At 52.0% G+C, this 17,461-nt stretch overlaps 1 protein-coding gene across 2 annotated transcripts in view; it reads right to left on the bottom strand.

Annotated features, from left to right (window-relative positions):
- EXOC6B (exocyst complex component 6B) overlaps positions 1-17,461 on the bottom strand; it is a 358,545-nt gene that overhangs the window by 130,154 nt on the left and 210,930 nt on the right. For both annotated transcript variants that reach the window (XM_053255095.1, XM_053255094.1), the window contains 4 exons: positions 12,897-12,965; positions 820-903; positions 666-712; positions 113-233 (listed from right to left, as the gene is read on the bottom strand). In XM_053255095.1, coding sequence (XP_053111070.1) covers positions 113-233; positions 666-712; positions 820-903; positions 12,897-12,965 — 321 coding nt within the window. The remainder of the gene's footprint in view (positions 1-112; positions 234-665; positions 713-819; positions 904-12,896; positions 12,966-17,461) is intronic.

Genomic DNA, 17,461 nt, shown 5'->3' with positions numbered 1-17,461 from the left:
ATGGGCTGGGAGGCTGAGGGGGATCAAGGCAGCACAGAGACCGTGTCCCCACACCCCTAAGCACCAGCCTGTCCTCCTGGCGTGGCTGAAGGCCCTTCCAAGGGCTACTCACTGAATGTGTCCGGAGGGCAGCAATGGTTTTTGACAAGGCCATCTCCCACAATTCGTCAAGGTAGGCTCTGTCCACCAAGCCCTGAGTTGTATGCAGAACGTGGTCCTCAATGACAAAGAAGCTGCCAGGAGAGATGACCAGAGACAGCGGGAAGGAAGCTGGGGCACCCAAAGGCATCAGACAGCTGGCCGGTGGAGCGGGGTGGGGGGGCCTCCACTGAATCCCAGCATTTAGTCCACACGCACACACCAGCCCCCTGGCTCGATGGCATGCCAAAGCACTCCACCAGCAGCCTGCATCCCGAGCCCGGGGTCTGATGTGCAGCGGGAGCACAACGAGGAAGCACAACGAGGAAGCAAGAACTCTCTGCCCTTACATCAGGGATGCTGCAGGGTTCCTTGCAGAAAGTGCATTCCTTCCCTTTGCAATTCCTTCAAGGATTGTCAAGAGAGAAAATGCTTCCACTTGGACAAGGAGGGTGGTGCCAGTCAGCCAGCCTCCACCACAGCAAAGTGAAGCGACAAGCAGACCCACGTTTCAAGAGAGCACCTACCCTACAATCTGGTTGAAGTATTTCCGATAGCCGTCCAACGTCTCATGCTAGAAAGGGAGGAGTGAACAAGATTAGGCGCGCTGCCAAGAAAAGCCGGTGACCCAGCCCGCCACCCAGTGGAGTGGTGAGCCCCAAAGCCGCAAGGACACCCTACCATGTTGGAGGGGGGCTGCAGCACCAGCCGGGCTTGCTTTCGCCTCTGTTTCCGGTAGTAGTGCTCAAAGGTTTCTCGGGCCCCCTTCAAAGAAGAAGAAGAAGGAGAAGAGGAGGAGGAGGAGGAGATCTGGTCACGCTCTTGTCCTCAGAGCTGAAGCCAGAAGCACCTTCACGGCAATTGTCCTTTCAACACTTCCAACCAACAAGGGACCTCTTGAGCAGGGTGTCCTGGCACAAGCAATTCTGGGGCTGCGCCAGGAAGCTTCCCTCAAGCACCCAGTTCGAGGCTTCAGAGCGGCACACAGTCTAGAAGGCTCTGGGACCAAAGCTGCAGCCAACCTACTGGATTTGGGAGGTGAGGCCGACTCAGAGTTTGACAGACCAGACACCACACGCACCCTGGAGCTCTCTTCCTCACATGTGAGGCCAGGGTCACAGCTGCTCCTAGGGACACACTGCCTCACGCCACACGGTTGCTTGCCAGCCTCCTCGCAGGCCCAGCTATGCCATGGGCAGCATTTCACTTCAGGGCCGCTCTTGGGGAAGAGACCACACCTGGGGAAGCCCTCGGCCGCAACCACCCCAAACACTGAGGAAGGAAAACTCTCCCTTTTCCTCATCTGTTTGGAACCAGGTTGAGGATTTGTCTGTTTCCTCTCCAAGGAACAACATGCCTGTTTTTCATTTAAACCTCAGTACATGTGTGTGCACATGCATGCACGCGCACACTCACACAGACGAAGAAAAGCATGTGTTGCTTAAAACCTTTCATTTCCCTCTGTCTGGCTGCAGCTGGAATTCTCCTTTTAACTGCCCAGCCAGACAAAGTGAAGACAGTTTTATAGAGAGGAAAGCGCGACGGGTGCTTTCGTACGTTTGCACGTGGAGGGGCGAGCTGTTTCCCTGTGGCTCACTAATGAGGGTCAGCGGGCCATTCCACTTCGCCATCTGGCTCATTTGCCAAGCAGGGCAAAGGCTTGCATGGCTCCAGCCGAAAGGCCCCCAGTGGGAGGAGGCGCACGGACGAGAGCCCCCCCCCCCGACTGGCCCAGGCGGAGAACGGCCAGCAGTGCCACCATCCTGGCTTGGCAGCGGGAGGATTCTGGCTAGCGCAGGAGGAGGAGCCCTCCCAGAGTGCTGGGGAAAGGGAGAGAGAGGCTGCCACGAGCCTCCACGGAGGGCAAAGGGAGAAGAAAGAAGCCCACAGAGACGCCCTTGTGACTCCTCCTCCCTGTCCACTGCTCCCCCACCCTCCCACCAGTTGGCTTCCACTGGCTGTTGGAATCGCCCCACCCTCTAGAGGTCCAGGAGCCATTTGCCTCTCCCAGGGCCCTTCCTTGGGCACGGGCCAGTCTTGCCCATGCCCTGTAAGGTGCTGGGAGTCACACTGTTCGCTTGTGAACCAACCGCAGAGGGGAAGAATCCCATGGCCAGGGCAGAATTTGACCTGCGCCAAAAAGCGGCTTCGTGAAGAGGAGACGAGGACATTTCTAGACAAGTTCCACGTTATGCCAAGGGGAGGCTGCTCAGAATAGGACCCTCAGGGCCAAGGCTCCCCTTCACCCCCACAATGTGCAGCAATGCTTCCCAGTACGGCATCTTTCCTCACTGCAACTCTTCAGACTGGCATTCCTAATGGGGCAGCCCTCATATATTAAGTGGTCGGGGGGGGCACTGCCCAGTGTTCCCTCTCACAGGGAGTCCCAGATGTGGTTGACTCTAGTTCCCAGAATCCCTAGCTGCAGGGGGCTTTGGATGAGGATGCTGGGAGTTGTAGTCAACCACATCTGGGATTTTCTGTGACAGGGAAAACTAGCACTGCCCCTACCCTCCCAGAGCTGCCGTCTGCCGTCTCCCACGTGCTTCTTTGGCGACTGAGTGTCCTTCGGGGAACAGACCCTCTCATGACACACCAGTGGGGATTGCCCCTTTCCCAGAGGGGAGAAATGACCCTCCAGGGGCAGCTGCTGAAGGCTCCCTTGTGTCTCTCTTTAGACTGAGAGGCCTTTGGGAGAGGAAACCACTTTCTAATTCTTCTTCTCATCACTTTTGTTCTGTAAACAACTTTGCAAACTTTTCTAAAGAAAAAGAGTGTACAAATATTCTTCTTCATCATCGTCATCAATCACCGGCTGTTGTCGGGGAGGAGGGGAAAATGCACAAAGTGAGAACTTCACAACATAGCTACATACTAGGAGGAGAGCTGGTCTTGTGGAAGCAAGCATAAGAACATAAGAACAGCCCATGCTGGATCAGGCCCAAGGCCCATCTAGTCCAGCATCCAGCTCCCCACAGTGGCCCACTAGATGTCTCCGATAAGCCCACAGGCAAGTGGTGAGGGCATGCCCTCTCTCTGGTGTTCAGAGGCATCTTGCCTTGGAGTTGGAGGTGGTCTATAGCCCTCAGACTAGTAGGCATTGGCCTCCATGAATTTGTCTAAGGTGCTTTTAAAGCTTGAATTGTCCCCTTTGTTAAGCAGGGTCCACCCTGGTTTGCATTTGAATGGAAGACTACATGTGAGCACTGTAAGATATTCCCTGTAGGGGATGGGCCAAGCTCAGTGGAAGAACATCTGCGTGCTTGCATGCAGAAGGTCCAAGGTTCCCTCTCTGGAATCCCCAGATAGGGCTGAGAGAGACTCCTGCCTGTAGCCTTGGAGGAGCTGTGCAGACAATTCTGAGCTGGACCAGTGGTTGGACTCAGGAGAAGGAGGCTTCCTGTGTTCCATTGCTACCAACCTACGGGGAGAATTCAACACGGCATGCTGGGTTTGGTGGCATCCCTTGCCTTAACTGACTCCATTCCATCCTGGGACCCACTTTACCTACTTCATGAAAAACCAAGAAGGGGGGGGAGGGGAGGGCCATCCTCCTCGTCTGGCACATCTCTAATGCATGGAGCGGGGGGGGGGGGGGGGGGCTTTTTACCTATCTATCTACCTATCTATTAAATTTGTATACCACCCACTACACCAAAGTCTCTAGGCGGTTTATAGCATTTGGCCAGGCCGAAGAGAAATGCTTGCAGTCCCCTGGCCTTCAGCATGAAAACTTGACAGCTGCCTTTCCGTGTCCCAGGTGGGCCGCCGAGCCCTTGGAAGGGCCTGTGTTGATCTTGGCAATCCCCGCGACCCAGGCCTGACCCAGGAGCACTCCTCCTTGGAGGGGGCCTGAGGGCAGCCCCAGCTCCTGGTGCTGATGAGGCAGAGGAGGCCTGGCAAAGCCCCGAGGAGCCCCTGGGCCTGGCTCCTGACTGGGCTGGCCTCTGCAGACAGCCTCTCTTCCTCCTCCCAGAGCAGTGCTAATGTATGAAGCACCTTCAGGGCCTCCTTGATTACCCGCCTCTGTGGGGCTGCCTTCATCCAGAGCACTGCTGGTAATCTGCCGAAGGAGGCTTTCATCGAGGAGTCTGATTTTCATAAACATGGACACAGGCTATTGAACAGTCAGGCCACAGAAGATCGGGGGGAGTCACGCAGGTCAGCTGCAAGAGCCCCAATTGTAACACTTCCATGCCAGGAGGCAGCCTTGCACCACTCCGGAGGCGATCCCTCTCCCTACAGAAGCACCCCTTGGCCGTCTCCCTCACACAGCATGCAACGCCATGCGGCACAAGCACTGAGCTGAACACAGAACTGAGCACATGCGGGATCCAGCTGCCTCCCCCCCACCCCACAACCCACTTCCCCAGGACGCTGTGAAGTAACACCTTGTAAGGGGATTGCTGTTTGGTGCAGAACACTAGGATACCGGCGTGTTTCCGTTTTCCTGCCCCTGAAGACCCGAAGTTCACACACACTGGGAATGTGACACACCACAGCAAATTCCTATTTCCTGAGTATCAGCTGGAGGCTTTGCCTGCTTGCTTGTCTGCTTACTATTTGGCACACACACACACCCCTTGCCTTGCCCTCCACACACCCCTATCTTCCACCAGACAAAGCTCCTCTGGTGTTTAAAGGTAAGAAGATATTCTGTATGATGGAAGATGCAGAGGGGGAAAGACGATGTCTGGGAACCACGGCTCTCTTTCCTGGCTACCAAAGGAAAATATTGTAAGATTTAAGAGATTCTTAAGACACACCAGGGCATTTAGATTACATGGTCTGGAGTTACAGGTAAGCAGCAGCCAGGTGGCCAAATTTGGAGAGGACACTGAACTGTTTAGGGTAGTGAAATCCAAAGCAGATTGTGAGGAGCTCCAAAAGGATCTCTCCAGACTGGGAGAGTGGGCAACAAAATGGCAAATGTGGTTCAATGTAAGCAAGTGTAAAGTGATGCCCATTGGGGCAAAATGTGGCAATGGGGTCTGAGCCATCAGTGACAGACCAGGAAAGAGATTTGGGGGTTGTGCTGGACAGCTCAATGCAACATGCAGCCACTGTGAAAAAGGCAACGCTCAGGATCACCAGAAAGAGGATCAAAACATAAAGCCGCTATGATGATGCTCCATGGTAGAGCCACATTTGGAACACTGTGTCACGTTCTGGCCATCAAACCTAAAAAGGACATTCTGAGAGGATATTTTTCAAACCTAAAGAAGATATTCTAGGGCTGGGAAAGGTGCCAGAGAGCTCAATGACTCAATTCAACCAGGAAGACTGGTGTGAATTATCATGGTACTTCTCGAATCTGTGGCATTTCACAGCCATTTGGTATTGCTGTTCTCACGTGGGGGCCCACCCATTCAGGCTTTAAGAGGGAGCCACTGTTTGCATTGGGTTTCCTAGAAGAACAGTCATCCACTGAATCTGTGGCATTTCACAGCCATTTGGTATCACTGTTCACACGTGGGGGCCCACCCATTCAGGCTTTAAGAGGAAGCCCCTGTTCCTATCTCAATACCCAATAGTTAACTAAGATACAGCAGCAGCTCCTCCGAGCAAGCTGGAGGGGCGGAGACGCAGCTGCCTCTGGTTGACGGGCACCTCTCTCTTTCACCCCACCCCAGCATTAACCAGACACACTGCCTGACAAATGGTCAGCCTAACCCCAGGGAATGAGACGGGAGGCAGGGGCACAGAGGGGGCTGCCAGGGAAGAGAGGCACACGCACCCCGCCCGGCTTGTTAGGATGAGCCGATACTGCAAAGGTGGCTGGTTAGTTTGAAACAATTCATTAAGGGAAGACGGAAGACTGCTTGCCCTCTGCAACTGACAACAGCAGTGATAAAGCAGCCTTCCTTCTGACCTGTTCGGCGGGCAGGCACCTATTCTACCCTGCGAACGCAGACATGCTAGGGCCAGCACAGCTCCCCTCCCTGCGAACTCAGCAACGAGACAACTTTCAGAGTGGTGCTTCTCTCAGGCTTAGCAGGGGGTGGGGGTGGCAGTTGACCCTATCCATGACTATGCTTCTATTTAGTGCAGCCTAAGATCGCATTGGACTTTTGAGCAGCTGCGTCACACTGCTGGCTCATGCTCAGCTTCCCCTGGGTCCCTTCCACACGGACTGCTGCCAAGCCAGGTCTCCCCCGCCATCCTAGACTTGTGCATTTGATTTTTCTGACTCCAGTGTAGGACTTTACCGGGGGAACAACATGCTTGGCAAGAGCCTCACAAACGCATGCCTCTCTCACACAAAGATCTGAGGCCACACATCGTTCCCTCCCAGCCCAGCAACCCTTCGGGGCCAGGCCCATTAAGTGCCACGTCTACCTGCCTTCATCCACCCCTGGAGACCGGGGCCCCACAGGCCCTTCCGATGACTCCCATATGAACTGGACCGAGCAGTCCTGCCTTCATCAATGTCAATGTCCCCCTTCCGTGCTGGCCAGCAGTGGGCCTCTCCAGGGTGCAGAAGGCGGCTGCGGCAGAGTCTGTCACTTCAAGCCCTGGCCAACAGCAAGCACATCCATCGGCTCTACGCGTGGCTCCCTAGCGGATGGTTTCTTAAGTCGGTGTGAAGCTTTAGCCAAAGCATGGGGAGGACCAGCCCCACTGCACAGTGCTGTGCTCAGAGCCGGGGGGGGGGGGGCGGAGGGGACCCTCTCTCAAGGCGCGCACAAGGAATGCTGCTGAGCGGCGTCCTCCGCAGCACGTCCCCCAGAGAGCTCTATGGCAAAAGCACTGCAAAGGACTACAGGGCCCAGATGCCGCGGGGGCTTTCTCTTCAACTCCCCACCCCACAGGGCAGTGCAGAGGTCCACACAGTGGGAAATGGCTCTCATGCCGAAGCTGGTTTGCCGAGGTGGCCGGCCCCTGCTTGGAAAAGAGCGACAACCAGCCTGTGCCCACTCGAGGGTATGAAGAGGGGCCCCTCCACCCACCCCCACTGCTCTCCCTTGGCTCCTGCCCTTCCTCCAAGAAGAAAGCTCATGACTGCGGAGGGAGAGCGGCTGGGGCCTGGGAGGAGCCGTCCAAGTGCTGCCGGGGATGCCAGGCGTCCAGCAGTCAGCATGCCAGACACTCGGGGGCCGCGGCTGGCCCTCGGAAGGCGGTGGTGACCCCACGGGGCAGATGAGGGGACACACTCATTTCGGCCCGCCTCATGCTGCTGGGCCGGATGGAGCTGGCCAAACTCGCACAGCAAGAACCAAAAGGGGGATACTGACAGAAGCGTCCCCCACCCAGTGAGGCGAGGCGATCTGGCACCCCAGGCCCAAGAACGGTGACAAGGCAGGCGCTCTCAGACGCTCACACCCGAGGGGGGCCAAGGGCTGCTTGGAATGGGCTGCCGCTTGCCTGGCATCTTCTCACTTCTGCATCGCTCCTCGGCAGGCAACCTTCCCACAGAGACCCTTTCTCCTGGAAGTCCCCCACTGAGCCAGCATCCAGGCCAGCCAAGCGGCGGCATCATCCTACCGCATGGCAGCAGCCACAAGGCAGAGGGATGGAGGCTGCTCTGAGCCCGAGAGGCACCAGTCAGGCCAATGGGGCCCAGACCATCCCTGTGACCCCCGGCCAGCAAGGGGCCCTCCCCACACGCCCCACAGGGACACTGCCATGAGGAGTCGCATTAGGAGGCCGTGCCCACTTGCTCAGACCCCAGGCGGGGCCCATTCCCCTCCAGGCTCAGCACTAAGGGGCCCAAAGGCTCCCTGCCGCCCTCTTGGTCAGCATGGAGCAAATGCAGCCCCCTCGGATGGAAACCGTCCACACCTCCCCAGAGCCCGGCCCCAGGGTCAAGAGAGCAGGAGGGGAGGGGGGAGGGGAGGGGGCCCACTGCTGCTCTCCAGGCTCCATGAGCACAGAGCGGCTATCACCGGCCACTGACCCTCGGCCAAGTGAAGGGCTTTTCCTGTGTCCTTATCACGGCAGCACACAAAGCAGCTCCCTCGGGCAGCTCCCTCTGATCTCAGCCCCCTCTTTACAGCAGCTATCTCCCTCCGGCAGGCCCCGGCAGGTCAGCCGAGTCAGAAGACTCAGAGACAGGCCAGGACAGGCTGGTGGGGCGCCTGAGATGAATGAGACGGCATCCCAGCGCCGGGCGGGGGGGGGGGGAGGCGGCGGCCTGCTGGCTGCTTGGGGGCTGCTCCCATCCAAGCAGGCATGAAGCCCAGTGCACCAGTGCCTGGAAACGTCCTTGGCCCCAGCCCTGGGCTCCCTCCTCCCCACTCCGAAGGGGCAGCAAACTCACAGCAGGCCCATCAAGCACAAAGGACGGCAGAGAGCAACCCCACAGCCTCTTGCTTGCTTTAGCCTGGGCTCACCCTGTTCCAAAATACAGACGCAAGAGCGCAGCTCAGCACGGAGATTTGTCGGAGCAGTTGACTACTACGACGAATATTTATATACCGCTCTTCAGCCAAAGTCCTCAAAGCAGTTTACAAAGAACAATCAGACAGACGTCCATAAGATGGCTCCCTGTCCCGCAAGGGCTCACAAACTAAAAGGAAAGCTAAGGCAGATCCATGAAGATGGATCCATGAAAAGCAACCTTCTCTGATCAGCCATTCCTTCCCCTCCTGCGCGCACCGGGCCCAAATTCATGGCATCAGCACTCCTTCGGCACAGAGCTCAGCCCGGCTCGCTTAAGCCTGCTCTAGAGCCGTGTTTCTTGGTAACGGGCAACTCCTGATGCTGATGGAGTGCAGGTTCTAGGCTTGTCTCCACTCCATTGGGTTAGGCCCTACTAATGTTAACTGAAGGAGCCTTGTCAAAGGGTGAACACAGGATAGAACGGACGGTCTCCAAAAAGAACGATGAGTGGTGGTGGGCAGGAGAAGAGGAAGAGCACAGCTACTCCCAGTGAGGTTCCCCAGAAAGGCTGATAATATGGACAGCAGGAAGCAAAGAGGATTGACACATGCACTATCATGAACAGAGACTGTTTGCTTTTGCCTGCGTGGCACCCAACACCAAATGAATGTATGGGTTTTATTAAATGGCTTTCCCATCATCACCACGTGTGACTTTATATCCCTGGCCTACAGACATCATCAGGACAGTCAGGAAATGTTCCCCTTGCATAGGTGCCCATGATTGGGTCAGGGTGGCACACCAATAAGATACCACCAATCAGTAAGTGCTAGTTACACATGGGAAGCTATTGTAAGCCAGCAGACTGCTACTCAGTGGACATAAGAGGAAGCCTGGAGCTTTGCCTTTTCCATGGAGCATTTCTCATTTGTCTCGGGAGAAGCAGGAAGCCCACCTGGACACCAACCAGAGACAATACCTGCCTTCTGCCGGCGTGGGCCGAATCCATTCAGGGCTCCTATGGGTTTAGCCCATAAGAACAGCACTGATGAATCAGGCCCAAGGCCTATCTAGTTCAACATCCTGTTTCCCACAGTGTCCCACCAGATACCTCTGAGAGGCCCACAGGCAGGAGCTGAAGGCACACAGTCTCTCCTGCTGTTGCTCCCCTGCAAGTGGTATTTAGAAGCACCTTGCTTGTGAGGGTGGAGGTGGCCTATAGAGACCAAACTAGTAGCCATTGATAGACCTGACCTCCATGAATTTGTCTAAGCCCCTTTTAAAGTCACCCAAGCTAGGAGCCATCACTACATTGCATGGCAGAGAATTCCACAGATTAATTATGTGCTGTGTGAAAAAGTACTTCCTTTTGTTAGTCCTAAATTTCCTGGCCATCAGTTTCATGGTTCTAGTTTTGGGAGAGAAGGAGAAAAATGTCTCTCTCTCCACTCTCTCTACTCCAGGCATAATTTTATACAGCTCCATCATGTCTCCCTGTAGTCATCTCTTTTTCAAACTTAAAAGCCCCAGATATTGTAGCCTTGCCTCATAAGCAAGGTGCTCTAGGCCCCTGATCATTTTGGTTACCCTCTTCTGCACCTTCTCCAATTCTCCAATATCCTCCTTAAGATATGGTGACCAGAACTGTATGCCGTACTACAAATGTGGCACGCACCATAGGGCATTATAATATCAGCATCTTTATTTTCAATCCCCTTCCTCATGATTCCTAGCGTGGAATTTGATTGCAGCAACCGAGAATTTGCCTTTTTCCTAGCTGCCACACATTGAGTCAACACTTTCAATGAACTGTCCACCACGACCTCAAGTTCTCTCTCCAGATCCATCACTGACAGCTCAGACCCCATCAGCATATATGTTAAGTTTGGAGATTTTGCCCCAGTATGCATCACTTTACACTTGCTTACACTGAACTGCATTTGCCATTTTGTCGCCTACTCACTCAGTTTGAAGAGATCCTTTTGGAGCTCCTCACAATCTTTTGGATTTCACTACCCTAAATAGTTTAGTGTCACTTGTAAATCTGGCCACTTCACTGCCTGCCCCAACTTCTAGATCATTTATGAACAAGTTAAAGAGCACTGGTCCCAGTCCCGATCCTTGGGGGACCCCACTGCTTACTTCCCTCCATTGGGAAAACTGTCCATTTATTCCTACAACCCGAAAGACAAAATATTAGCATTTGGGGAAGCAATTACATTAAGAAAATGTCACTCCAGGCCAGGCAACAGTCCACTCTCCATTCACCACAGCCTGACCCTGGTTCTTGTTCTTCCCTCCGCCTTGCCTGCCCTTCCTGCCAAAGTTCAGCACTTCCTGGGAAGTCTCCATGCCTGTTTGATATTGTACTTCACCTCCGCTGCTGAAGGAAGGATTTACAGGTGCCTGGCCCAGGCTCCAAGACCATGACCGAGGGCTGACCTCGTGCTGCAATATGTGAACTCCTGCCCTGCTGATAAGGACTGGCAGAGAGAAGCAAGATTTTTCACATAATCCTTTGGGAACTTAGAAGCTGCTCAGCCATAAAAGTGAGGTGACAGGAAGGTCGAGTCCACTAAAAATAATAAATATTGCAGTATCTATTCAAAGTGGACTGCAGGCCAAGCATTTAGATAACACCATTGTAAATGACAAAATATTAGCATTTTTTGGAGTGATTACATTATGATCCTTCCGGCTGAAACCGATGTGAACATTTTCTCTGGTGCCCGGCTGACCGCTGATGCCGCCGTGTGCTCCAAGCAGAGCCTTGAAAGCCATTTCAGGAATTAGCCACAGGTCAGGGGAAATGGATAACTTTTCTCCTGGGTCTCTCCGAGGTCAATCTCGGCTGCTGGGCAACACACACCACGTCAAGTTCACTTGGTGGCTCATTTAATGCCTGGCTTCCAGATAGAAGCTGTTTTGTGCAGGTGACTTTTTGTGACAGCCATTTTTAGGAGGCATGTGTCCGACTTCTCAGACACACATGTAGAAAAGCCCTGGAGAGACAGGAGCACTCCAAGGGGGCTGAGCTACCAACTCGTGCATTTAAGAGCATGTGGTGGGGAAGCGGAGCCAGTGTGGCCCTGTGAATGGAGAGGCGGGCTCCAGTTCGAGAACCCTGGAAATCCACCTCTGGCCACAGAAATACCAAGTGCTCAATATGCAAGTCAGGACCACTGTACAGACCAGGTGCAACATGAGCTGCACTCCTTGGAACATCTCATGACCTTTGACACATGTGGGTCCTGCTTCTGTCTGCTAACACCGCAAAGGCATAACCGTATTCAGACACTTGCTGATCAGTTTATTATATGTGGGGCTGAAATGAGATTAGGAGGACAGAGAGTCAAATGGCCCTCAGAGTAGAAATATTAACATTCTGGACAGGGGAAACACACACGGAGCTGCCTGGTACTGAGCCAGGCCGCTGGTCCACCTTGCATATGCTGCCTGGTAGCGGCTTTCTGGTTTCCAGGCAGGGCTCTTTCTCACTCGCTGCTACCTGGTCCTTTAACTAGAGATGCCAGTTAACCTGCTTTTTGCGGAAGACGTGCCCTAGCACTGAGCTATGGCTCCTCCCTGGGACACAAGAAAGAGATACAGCATGTGCTGTGAAGCCCCAGAAGTGGTTAATCCTGAGAGCAGGCACACCAGCAGTGCAACGGGGGTCTCCCTCTTCGGTTCCATCAAAGACACACTTGGCACAGCAAAAGGCCTTGTGAGGACGATGCCACACAAAACTCCTGCCACCCACCAGAGTATGCCATAGATATGCAGATGTCTTCGCTTTCAAACATGCCTCTGTACCATGCACACCCTTTCCCAAAAACTTAACACAGTTCTGTCTCCCTTTCGCTGTCCTTTGGCAGTGACTGTTGTTGCGGGTGGGGTGGGGGTGGGGGGCAGATGCTTCACTGAAGCCTGGCTGGGTCACTGGCTCAGGGATTCAAATGGAAGCAAGAGCCCTTCTTCAAGAAGCCTTCAACCAGTGGGGGGAAGGGGAGCTTCCAAGGCTTCCCAAGAGGCTGTTTCGGCTGAAATTACTTGGGATGGGCAGAAGTTCCTTTGAAGAGTGTGTCAGACAGCAAGGTTTGCCTCTGGCAGGAATGCAGGGGGATAATCAGCACAGTCACGATAGGACAGGAGGGGAAAGGCGCGCTGCTCATGCTTCTGAAACGTGATCCCAGAAACGGAGCCAAGCAACGTGGATTCCGCTTTGTCAACTCAAGGCAACACTGCCATTCTGTGGCTTGGTTTCCCCCGCTCCCCAAATCACCCTTTGCCATAAAGGGTATTTTGAACAACAGAAAAATCTACAATGATAGGAGGAGAAAGAGACGGGTTCTCCAACCACTTCTTCCAGACCTCAGATCATCCTTTGGTGTTCTTTTATTAGTCTCACAATGGAGGAGCAGCACCCACTCACTTACCAGTACTGTGTAGATGTGTAAGCAGCGGTATACAGGTGAGAAGTCCACCAAATCTTGGGCACCAGGCACCTAAAACATCACCAACAAAAAGATACAAGGTCAACTTAAAATATGGGGACAGATCTGGACACAAAACTACATATGCCATAGGTGCTGAGGGTAGAGGAAGAGAAGGAAAGAACATGCATCTGAAATCAAGGAAGCACAACCATGGGAATGGAAACTTCACGCGGCATTGCCTATTCTGGGGGACCATGGTGGCCACCCACCAGGAAGCAGCCCTGCTCCTATGATTGCGTCCCCAGGAAGAAAGGTGCTAATCAGGAGCTTCTCCCAGGGCCACTGCTTGCCAAACTGCTTGCCACTCACTTCAACCTCCAATTGGGGAGGAAGTGGGAAGGAAGGGCAAGGAGGAACTGGGGACTGAAGCAGACTCAGAGGCTGCTATCCCAGAGGGACCAATCCTAGATGCAATTCATGCCAGCAAAACTGGCAAAAACAATGCCAGCAAAACCTGGCCAACCCAAGCTCCAGCCCAGTCTCTTTCACAAGAGTTGGTCAAATGCTTAACAAAAGTAGTAAACTAACCCTAACCTTGGACCATGAGGAATAATTGTGTCCTATGGAAGTTTCATCCTCATCATCTACATTCAGAGGTCAACAGAATAAAAGCAGGATGAAAAGGTACCCCCCCCACACACACACACCTATCTTCCTAGATATTTTGGTTGTGTTGCCCTTGAAACCCCTCTAGGCCTTTGTGCTCCTCTGCTAAACAAGCAAGATGGCACTAGGGCCCCTGACAGGATCACCAAAGTGGAGACCACAAGGGGAAAGCTCCAACTTAGCTGTGATTTTCTGCTCAAAGAAAAGCCAGCAGCCGAGTGGTCAGCTTGAGGAAGGCCCCGACTGCAGAACCAGAGGCAGCCTTTAGACAAGGCAGCTGGAGGGCTGAGCGCTAGTGGCTGATCCACCACAACTTTGTGGGTTATTGCTGAAGTTTAACTTAAAACATTTGTCACATAGAGAAAGAAAGTAAACTTTTGTATTTTGCTGACACTGAGGAGGGCTTCTGTGAGACGGGTTACAAAAATACAAAGGCATCCCACCGAGAGAGCCAGGAGGGAAACAGAGGGCTTGGTGAGCAAAAAAGACCCCAGACTCTGTCGACAGCAGAATCCTGTCCTATGGGAAATGTGGGACAACGTTAGCTTTGGGCTCTGTGCTCCTGTCGAGACTCTCCTTCGCTGTTTTGTACCTGCAGATGCCAGGACAGACAGTGGTCCCCTCAACGACCTGCAGGTGGGTGTCTAGAATGCAAAGCTGGCACAGACAGACCTTCTCACATAAAAAGAGGTTGTAGGCAGTGTCAGCTGCTGCCACATGATAGACACTTTGCAAAGTATGTAACTGGTTAGGAAAAGAGGAAAGATGTGCAGGAATTCAAATGCTTGCATGTCAGAAAATCTGCCTGCTGGTCTTGGAGCAAGAGGAAGCAACAAGCTTGTATTTCTCTTCTAAAGAAGATATCAAGCAAGTGAATAAAATAAATAAATCACCAAGAAAACAAGAGGGGAAGGAGAAACTAAGTTTGTTAGGGCTGGTGATTTTTCTAGGGTTTGATTTCTGGCTGGCTGGAAGTGTTTGTGTCTTTGACAGAAGAGTAGCCTGAGTGGGGGATTCATTCCAGGCAAGTGTCTCAGCTTGTGGGAGGGGCCACATTCCTGAGCACAGTCAGTTTGTCTGCTGGTCTTGAATACAAGCGAGAAGACCCAAGAACTTAGCAAACAGAGATTAGCAAACTGGGCACTGGAGTTTTGCGTGGGGTTTAATGGGGAAGTGTGTGGGGGAGCCTGAAAAGCATCCCCTTGATCATGAGCCCAGTGGGAATAGAAGGTAAGCACTACTTCTTCCTTCATATATTTGATAAAGGAAGTTTAAACAGTTAAATAGCTGGCCAATACAGCTGAAACCTATCCTTCTAATAAACTATCTCTAAATACTGTAAACAGCCAACAAAACCAGGTATGAAGATAGAAAGCCAGCAGGGGAGAGGGCACTTCCCAGTGTATTGCACAGAGTGTTGTACGTATGACTATTTGTTCCATGGGCAGAAGTCATGGGTGTGTGCTCGGTGCAAGGAGCTCCTGGCTCTCAGGGAGCAAGTTCGTTTCTTTGAGACCGAGATGGAGGATCTGGAGAAGCTCAGAGAGACAGAGAGGCATGCAGATGGAACCTTCAGGGGCATGATTGAGGCATCCCACTCCAAGGCTGATAGCTTCTCTACTGTCAGGGAGAATGAAGGTCTCAGAGAAGGAGGGCATCGGGGAAGGAGGAAGGCCTGTCTAAATGAAGAGAACAGAAAGGAACACAAACTCTGGCAAAAGAAATGCAAGGTGATAATAAGGGAGGCAAAAGGAGAGTCTGAGGAACATTTAGCCAAAAGTATCAAGAGGAATAACAAAAACTTCTTTAAATACATCAGAAGCAGGAAACCTGCCAGGGAGGCAGTTGGACCATTAGACAATGAGGGAGTGGAGGGATTATTAAGGAGGATATGGAGGTTATAGAGAAGCTGAATGAGTTCTTTGCGTCTGTCTTCACAGCAGAGGATATTGAGCATATACCTGTTCCTGAGCCAGGCTTTTCAGGGACAGAGGCTAAAGAATTGCGTCAGATAGAAGTGACAAGAGTTGATGTTCTAAACTGTCTGGAAAAACAGACACGGCGGAGGATACTGACCATATACCCTAACTGGGCGAATTTGAGGTGATAAGTGAAGATGTTCTAAACTGTCTTTAAAAACTAAAAACTAACAAATTGCCAGGGCCGGATGGCATCCATCCAAGAGTCCTCAAAGAACTCAAATGTGAAATTGCTGACCTCATTGCAAAAATATATAACTTATCTCTACAATTGGGCTCTGTACCAGAGGACTGGAAAGTAGCAAATGTAACACTGATTTTCAAAAAGGGATCCAGGGGTGATCCAGGAAATTACAGGCCAGTTAGCTTAACTATTCCAGGCAAGCTGATGGAAAGCATTCTCAGGATAAAATTGTTAAACACATTGAAGAACAGGCACTTCTTGGGGACAACCAGCATGGCTTCTGCAAAGGTAAAACTTGCCTCACGAACCTTTTGGAGTTATTTGAGAGTGTCAACAAGTATGTGCATCAAGGTAATCCAGTTGACATAGAATACCTGGACTTCCAAAAAGCTTTCGACAAAGTTCCTCATCAAAGGCTCTTGAGAAAACTTAGCAGTCATGGAATTAGGAGACAAGTACATGTGTGGATTGTTAACTGGTTAAAAGACAGGAAACAGAGGATAGGTATAAATTGAGAGTTTTCACAATGGAGGGAAGTAAGAAATGGGGTCCCCCAGGGATCTGTACTGGGACCAATGCAATTTATTCATAAATGATCTAGAAGCAGGGTAAGCAGCGAGGTGTCCAAATTTGCAGATGATGCCAAACTTTTCCAGGTAGTGAAATCCAAAACTGATGAGGAGCTCCAAAAGGATCTCTCCAAACTGCGGGAGTGGGCGACAAAATGGCAAATGTGGTCCAATGTTGGCAAGTGTAAAGTGATGCACATTGGAATGAAATACCCCAGCTTCACATATACACTGATGGTATCTGAGCTGTCAGTGACTGACCAGAAGAGGGATCTTGGGGTTGTGGTGGGCAGCTCGTTGAAAGTGTCGACTCAATATGCAGCTACTGTAGAAAAGGCTAATTCCATGCTAGCGATCATTAGGAAGGAGGGTTGAAAATAAAATTGCTAATATTATAATGCCCTTATACAAAACTATGGTCAACACATCTAAAAAAGGACATTGCAGAACTGAAAAAGGTGCAGAAGAGGGCAACCAAGATGATCAGGGGCCTGGAGCACCTTCCTTATAAGGCAAGGCTATAACACCTGGGGCTATTTAGTTTAGAAAAAAAGACGACTGCAGAGAGACATGATAGAGGTCTATAAAATAATACATGCTGTGGAGAAAGTGGACAGAGAGAAATTCTTCTCCCTCTCCCATAACACTAGAACCAGGGGTCATCCCAATAAATTGATTGCTGGGAAATCTAGGACCAACAAACAGAAGTACTTTTTCACACAATGCATAATCAACTTGTGGAATTCTCTGCCACAAGATGTGATGACAGCCAACAACCCCCTTTAAGAGGGGTTTGGATAACTTCGTGGAGGAGATGTCTATCAACAGCTACTAGTCGGAGGACTATAGGCCACCTCCAGCCTCAAAGGCAGGATGCCTCCGAGTACCTTTGAATTTTCTTATTAATGTTATTAATTGTTATTGTTTGTTAATCTGGTCTGTGACCGCAAAAAACATACTACTACTATCTCTGAGTACCAGTTGTAGGAGAGTAACAACAGGAGAGAGGGCATGCCCTCAACTCCTGCCTGTAGGCTTCCAGCGGCATCTGGTGGGCTACTGTGTGGAACAGCATGCTGGACTAGATGGGCCTCCTTGGGCCTGATCCAGCTGGGCTGTTCTTATGTTCAGAAAGGAGGACCTCCTTTCAGAGGGAGTTTAACAATA

This window comes from Hemicordylus capensis, chromosome 5 (assembly GCF_027244095.1).
Source record: "Hemicordylus capensis ecotype Gifberg chromosome 5, rHemCap1.1.pri, whole genome shotgun sequence".
In the NCBI taxonomy this organism is placed as follows: domain Eukaryota; kingdom Metazoa; phylum Chordata; class Lepidosauria; order Squamata; family Cordylidae; genus Hemicordylus; species Hemicordylus capensis.
The sequence above is the reverse complement of the archived record's forward strand: the minus strand, read 5'-3'. Positions and strand labels throughout refer to the sequence as shown.